The sequence below is a fragment of the Eucyclogobius newberryi genome, unplaced genomic scaffold (genome assembly GCF_026437365.1).
Source record: "Eucyclogobius newberryi isolate DKJ021-1_F unplaced genomic scaffold, fEucNew1.0.hap1 SCAF_9, whole genome shotgun sequence".
Taxonomy (NCBI): domain Eukaryota; kingdom Metazoa; phylum Chordata; class Actinopteri; order Gobiiformes; family Gobiidae; genus Eucyclogobius; species Eucyclogobius newberryi.
The window spans coordinates 38,300,434-38,307,549 of record NW_027316532.1 but is presented as its reverse complement, the minus strand read 5'-3'; the positions used below and the strand labels follow the sequence as shown (position 1 = coordinate 38,307,549).

General features: G+C 37.6%; 1 protein-coding gene across 3 annotated transcripts; it reads left to right on the top strand.

Moving 5' to 3' along the window:
* anapc4 (anaphase promoting complex subunit 4) lies at positions 1–6,990 on the top strand. Of its 3 annotated transcripts, XM_072438627.1 has the most exons (28): positions 1–100; positions 588–703; positions 925–1,030; positions 1,095–1,227; positions 1,306–1,380; positions 2,147–2,173; positions 2,266–2,310; positions 2,381–2,465; positions 2,626–2,733; positions 2,814–2,984; positions 3,062–3,126; positions 3,276–3,318; positions 3,401–3,477; positions 3,616–3,716; positions 3,798–3,849; positions 3,932–3,987; positions 4,065–4,111; positions 4,181–4,237; positions 4,321–4,377; positions 4,469–4,562; positions 4,650–4,747; positions 4,830–4,891; positions 5,057–5,095; positions 5,179–5,280; positions 5,506–5,583; positions 5,790–5,957; positions 6,418–6,541; positions 6,703–6,990. In XM_072438627.1, the coding sequence occupies exons 2-28, from the start codon at positions 596–598 to the stop codon at positions 6,934–6,936; spliced, it is 2,412 nt and encodes an 803-aa protein (XP_072294728.1). In that variant the 5' UTR covers positions 1–100; positions 588–595; the 3' UTR covers positions 6,937–6,990. The 3 variants fall into 3 exon arrangements, with proteins under 3 accessions (XP_072294728.1, XP_072294727.1, XP_072294729.1); XM_072438626.1 differs by having other exon boundaries at positions 3,616–3,849; XM_072438628.1 differs by lacking the exons at positions 1–100; positions 588–703; positions 925–1,030 and having other exon boundaries at positions 1,176–1,239; positions 3,616–3,849.
* The last annotated feature ends 126 nt before the right edge of the window (positions 6,991–7,116 follow it).

Here is a 7,116-nt window from a genome sequence, read left to right as displayed (position 1 = left end):
AAAAACATGGCGCTCTCCGCGTAAAAAAACTGCTTAAATACAATAAACAACACGATTAAGAGGAAGGTTATTGCTTGTTTTTGAGTTTTGGCTTGTCGCTGTAAGTCTTTATTTATTTACACGTTGCATTTTAAACAGAGTATTATTAAAGAGAGACTGTTTATTGCTAACAGTAGCTATAGTGTTAGCAATGTGCAGCTGTCACATGTAAACAAAGTACCTGCTTTGTAACAACCCAAACATTTTATATTACCTTACAATTGAAGTATAAAATAACGTCCACGCACTTGTACATTACTTTTACGTTGAGCCGAACAACAACAAATGCCAAATGTTCATTAATAACAGATTACTAACTTGGCTAAGTTATATATCTGCCTATTCTGTCCTGCAATGTGGTTGTAACTTGTTTATTTGTCAAATGTTTTTCAACTACTTTCTACTAAATACACACGTTAGTTTGTACATTTTGATAATTTAGTGCTATAGTTTATCTCTAGTTGGAATACGACCTACTAAAATAACTTTACTTATTAAATCCACAATAAAATATGCTAAATAATCCACAGAAACATTTCTTATTGCAGTTGACATCATGCCTGCTTTTCGGCAAGTGGGCGAGAAGCAGCTCCCGAACCCGGTCCTGTGTATGGCATGGTCCCCTAAAAGAGATTTAATTGCCCTGGCCAACACCAGTGGAGAGGTGAGAGTCATGGATTTGTTTAGTTACAATTAAATCAGATATATTCTTCTTGTTCTTGAGTATACTCTGGTACAATTTTGTTGCATTGGATCCAGAATAGACATTTTTTTAATTGTATGAAAATGCAGAGATATTCTGTTTTTTCCCGGCAAACATTTTTGGCTACTCTACCCATGCCGACTAGTTCTGTCTTATAGTGCTTACTTTACTTGTGTGAACAGTTGCTCCTCCATCGCTTGGCCAGCTTTCAGCGAGTTTGGAGCCTTCCACCGAGTGAGTACACAGGGAAAGACATCACAGCGCTGGCCTGGAGACCTGATGGGAAAAGTAAGGCACAATTATTGCCTTGGAAAAGACCTGTGACAGACTCAATAACAATTTTTTCTTACAGTTCTGGCCTTCAGCCTTGGAGACACAAAGCAGGTAATCCTCTGTGGTGTTGAAAAGGCAGAGATCTTGCATGTGTTTCCCATCCAGAGCCCGGTGACCTGCATGCACTGGATGGAGGTGACAGAAGAGAACAGGTAAAGACCATTGTTAACACTATAATGTTTGGTCCTTTTAGTTTTGTGCTACTTTATTTTGCTGTTGTATTTCTCTAGTGCACTGACTGCCTTTTACAACTCTGAGGATGAATCTGTAATGTTCTTGCCCAAGTTACCATCACTTCCAAAGAGGTAACAACATCAGTTTTTTTCACCTTTTATTTATGCATGCACTCAACTTCACTCACTACCACTAGCAAATCATCTACACTATCTAGTGAAATGAACAAAAGTAGAACCAACTAACTAATGGCTTCATTCAGAACAATCTCACCTCCAAAACATCTCATTTGTATACATGTCAGCTATGAACCTCAGCCTCAAACAACACCCCTCTTTTAGGTTGCACCCTGCAAATACACTCCCATTCGGCACAACCCTGACTTTCAGGTAAATAATGCCACACTATCAGACATTGGAACAAAAAAGGAATCATCCACCTATTTAACAACAATACATTTATGCCATTCAAGCAGGATTGAAACATACAATCGCCACAGAAACAATAACTTCCAATATTTACAAATGAATTAATTAAAAGGTTTAACATTCCTAATAATACCAACTTACAACTGATTCAGTATAAGGTCATCCACAGAACACACGTAACTCAATATAAACATTATAAAATGGGAGCCACAGACACATACCTTCATTCACCAAGAAGACAAGACAAAACTGGAAATCTAAAAACTCTTTAAGCATTAATTATCAGCCTAACTCTCATCCAATCCATTTTAACCTCTCAAACCACAGCCCATTATGATGGTGACATACTGTCTTTCATGAGTCATTTTAACATCACTCCTGCCTAGCAACAATTTCCAACAAGAAAGAATCCACTTGCCTTTATTTATATTTATAATGTTATGTGAATCACACATTTGTTTCTATTCAGCTACAGCACAACATCAAAAATCTTCAGGTAAGATAAACGGTATATTTACTATGTAGTAATACCGTACATGTCAGAATAAACTACAAACTAACTAACTACATCTGCTGTCTTTTCTACAGCGAGGAAAAATCAGATGAAATCACAAATCTTCTGGGAGAAGTCAGGTAAAAATTGTTTTGTTCATTCGGCAATTAAAACCTAATATGAATTGAAATAGTTATTGTTTGTGTGTAGACTCAACATACTTGTTCTTGGAGGAAGCAATGGCTCTGTTGAGCTTTATGCTTATGGGATGTACAAGATTGCCACTGTCACAGAAGTAAGTAATAATTGGTTTACTTAGTCCCTCACAGTTTTAAAGTACATAAACACCACTGCTCAAACCCTATAGGGATTTTACAACACCTAATCAACTTTTATGATCTTCATTCCTACATTGATGTGACAGTAAATCATGGTTTTCTCATATGTTGTTACAGATTTCCGGAATGTGCCGTAGCCTTGGTCTGTCCAGTGATCTGAAGTCACTGTCCATCATCACAGAGGTGAGGTCGGCCGAGAACGACCCAGAGATCTGTTACTGTCAGGTGAGCATTTTAAATTAGTAGTATATGTTATTTTGCATTTTCTTTAATATATTCAACCAAGCCACTTTCTCGTTCCATAGCTGGACACTGGATTGCTGTCTGACTGTCTGCCAGAGGTGACCAGGATGGCTCGTAAGTTCACTCACATCTCCACGTTGCTCCAGTACCTGCACCTCTCCCTCACCTGCATGTGCGAGGCCTGGGACGACATCCTGCTGCAAATGGACCATCGGCTCACCAAATTTGTCCAGGTCTGTTGCTGTTGTTGGGCACTGCACTGCTAGTGGAAGAATCAAGTGGTCACGTTTTTGTTGCTTTGTTCTTGTAGGAAAAGAACACAAGTACTCAAGTTCATGACGAGTTTCTGGAGCTTTTGCTGTGGGGGCAATCAAGGTGATGATAAGTTGTTTTGATATTTATATAAAGATGCTGTAATACCCGAAGTGTCCTGTAGGTGGTATCCAAATGCCTTGTATAGTAATGTAGCATTTTTTAATATGATATGTGATTATAATTTCATGTTCATGTTGATGTTTATTAAGCCCTGAACTTCAAGCACTTCTCATGAACCAACTCACGGTCAAGGTGAGACCAATTTCAGTGGATTTTATTGCAATATATTCCACATTTCTTTAGGTCTATTCATTATGTTTATCTTTGATTCTAGGGCCTAAAGAAGCTGGGGATGTCTATTGAGTCGTCCTACTCCAGTATTCAAAAGCTTGTCATCAGCCATTTACTAAGGTATGGCTTGTTGGTGATTGCACGGTGACTTAAAATAAAGTAAACCTTTTTAAATAATGTTAACGTCTGGATTTGGACCATCTTGAAATACTTCTAAAACCTTGTTGCTGCCCTAACAAACAAAACGTCTGCTTGTAGTGGCTCTGAAGCGCTGCTGTACCACCTGAGTGAAGTTAAAGGGATGTCTCTATGGAAACAGAAGTTTGAGCCTCTTGGTTTGGACTCAGCGGCTGTAGAAAGTATAGATTACCATAAACTAAATGTAGAAAGATCTTTTGGAAAATATTTGACTTTCTTTGTTCTTTCTCTTTTACGATTAGGTGCAATTACAGCTGTGGGCTCATTTTCTTTAAAAGCCAATGAACTTCTACAGTGAGTCAAAACACAATGCTAATTACAAACATAGATGATTGGCTCATGCATTGTCTTATTGTTTGATATTTTTGTTTCATAGGGTCATTGATAAAAGTATGAAAAACTTTTCAGCATTTTTTCGATGGCTGTATGTAGGTATGTAGGTGTAGAATTATGAAATTATGAATATTTTGCAGTTGATTATCTCATTAATTCATTTGATTCCTCTACAGCCATGCTAAGAATGTGTGAGGAACATGTGCCTCCTGAACTCAATAAGGTACTATATATATTTTATTTACAATGTTTTGCACGATTTGAGTCGCTTTTAACAGATTTAATCCCGCAGATGACTCAGAAGGATATAGCATTTGTTTCGGATTTCCTTTCAGAGCATTTCAGTGAGGTCAGGATTCATTTATCACATTAATATCATGTGCTAGTTAAATTGATAAACAATGGTATATCTGTTTGTATTGCATTTAACAGAATAAAGAGCTCTTTGATAGAAAAGGGAAGTACTTTAACGTTGAAAGAGTTGGTCAAGTAAGTAGGCGTTTTAATAAATGGTAAATGTTTTTGTCTGAAGACTTTTGGTTTTGTGTTTTCGTTTGACATGATGGTTTGGATGTTGCAGTACTTGAAGGATGAAGAAGAGGACCTGGTGTCTCCACCAAACACAAAGGGAAACCAGTGGCTCAAGTTTTTACAAGAGAGCGCATACTTGAAGGGTGAACTTTGACAGAATTGTAATCGAGGAACTACAGCCAACATAGTACAAATAAATATGACTAACATAGACAATATCCATTCTTTAGAAAGCCCATTGCTGTTTCCCTCGTATCCTCAAAAGTCTCTGCACTTTGTTAAGAGAATGATGGAGGGAGTCATTGAGCAGTGTTTACAAAAACCAGCTGTACGTTTGAGTCGCCTTTTTAATATAATCATTTTATGAACGGGTAAATTCCACAATACAATAAATATTTGTTTCTTTGCAGGAAGTTATAGGAAAGTCCATACATCAGGCCGTCTTTTTGCCTCTTTACACTGTGCCAGAAAGGTGAGGTTATACATTTGTTATGGTTTGAAGCATTTGTATGTGCTATACTGTACATATGCTCGATTATCTTAAGGTCTGTGGAGTTTGAGTGTATGTAAAATGATTTTCTGTATCGTGCAAAACACATTTGTCACCGATACCATTTTTTTCTTTTGTTTATTACAGTTCAGAAAACACTCCACGTCTGTTTGAGCTTCCGTCTTTGTAAGTCTATTACAAACATACCTGATTTTAATTATATATGAATGGCTTTTTGGCCTGAACCAAACCTGCTCTTTGACCTATAGGTGGAACGACAAGAAAGCCAAGGTTCACAATGTTGTTTTCAGCATGCCAGAAATTTCACCATCCAAACTCTACCTGTTACGAAAAGCTACAGACCCACACAGGTAGCACTAAGCCAATGAGCTTATATTATACATGTTATTATGTATTGGTCCTATTTTATTCTTCATGTAACTGTGGAGTTGAAATTTTGAATTCCCAACTTTAAAAACTTGTGATTTTTTACCAGATTCAAAGCTTGATTTAAATGATTGTAACGAATATAATTGCCTCATTGTCATTAGTTACCACATTGCTTGGATGAATAAATCAACATTTTCCCTTTGCAGACACATTGCAAACAGTGTGATGTCGATTGATCTTAGCCACATACTGGACAATGTGGATGATGACAACGCCACAGCACAGTAAGTACAAGCCAGTGGTACATAAGTTTTTGAAAGAAAAATCCCACCAGAAAATTATTATTTGTTTAACTTGATTATTATTTGTTTGGGATTTTTTGTTTAATACTCAAAAAACAACCACTGTAGAGGGGACATTTTAGACATTTTATAATGCTCCCACATTGATTAAAATGCACACTCTCATTACATATATTTTCCTTTTTTAGTTCTAGTTTTGTGTACAGCTGCCAGGACGCTCGTTTCTATGACGATGAAATGTTAACCATCGTTTTGCAAGAACCAGATGAAGAAAACGGTCGGTGCATTCTGGCTCAGCTCCCTCTTACTTCCACTCTGAGCTCTGACACAGAGTTTATGTGGGAACCCAACAAGAGGTATGTTTTGGTCACGTGAACATGTGTAATTAAATGTACTGTATATGGCCTTGTTCCCTCTCTGCCTTCATTGAACCTTATCTACATTTTTACTCACAAAAATGTCAAGAATTACAGTTGCTCTTGAAAATAAATCTCTTCTGTGGTCTGTCTCCCATCTGGTAACTCGAACCTTCTTTGACCCATATATTTTATACCTACTCTGTACAAAACTACCAAAATCTATAAATAAAATGTTCTTTTGATGTAATCATTCCTAATAATATCAGTCATTCTCTTGAGCAAAGAAAACCTCAACTTGTCCCTTTGTTTCCTCAATCCCCCTGTGTCCTTTCCTCTGTATTGTTCACTTTTATTACTCTTATTGTCAAGCATTTTACACCATTTACCATGAGACATAAACATATACAACAAAGAAAAATAGGAAAAAAGTAATATGGTGAATGTGTAATGTTTCTAGGTTGGATCAGCAAACCAGTGCAATCCCGTGCCAAGGGATCATGTTGGGAAATCAGTGGCGGGAACTTGAAAACATGAAGGCTCAGTTTGTTGCTGTGAATGGCATTCGTAAAGTGGCCTGTGTGGTATGTCCTGCCTGACTTCATATTGTGTTGGGTTTCCTTGTGTGCTGTGGAATGTCTGCCTTTGTGACTGGGATCAATAATGTAATAAGAATAAGAGATTTCTTTGCCAACAAATGAGTTAAAGGAATTGCATTTTAAGAGCTTGACACTTCTCTTGGCAGTTGAGCGCAAACCTCAGGCACATCCGGGTTTTTGAGATGGATGTTGAAGACGAGGATGATGAAGGAGCTGACTCTCAGAATGTAACTGCTGAACAAGACGTCCTAGAGACAAGCATGTCCAGCCAGGGGAAAGAAGAGGAGCAGGGTCTGACAGCCAAGGATCAAAGTGCAGAGGGCAGAGGTCTCAGAACAGAGGACAAACTCGAGTCAGAGGAATCACTTGAACTCTCTTAACACCAGTCAACAGTTTGTTACTTTGTGGTAAATCATTTGTAAAGTCAGAAACCTGTTTAAAATAAATACTTTTTGTATAAATAAACTGTCATTACTACATTACGACATCTTTCCCAGTTGTATTTAGTCTTCTAGGACAGTGTTTCCTGGGATACGGGGTCCCTGGAGGTACACAAGCGT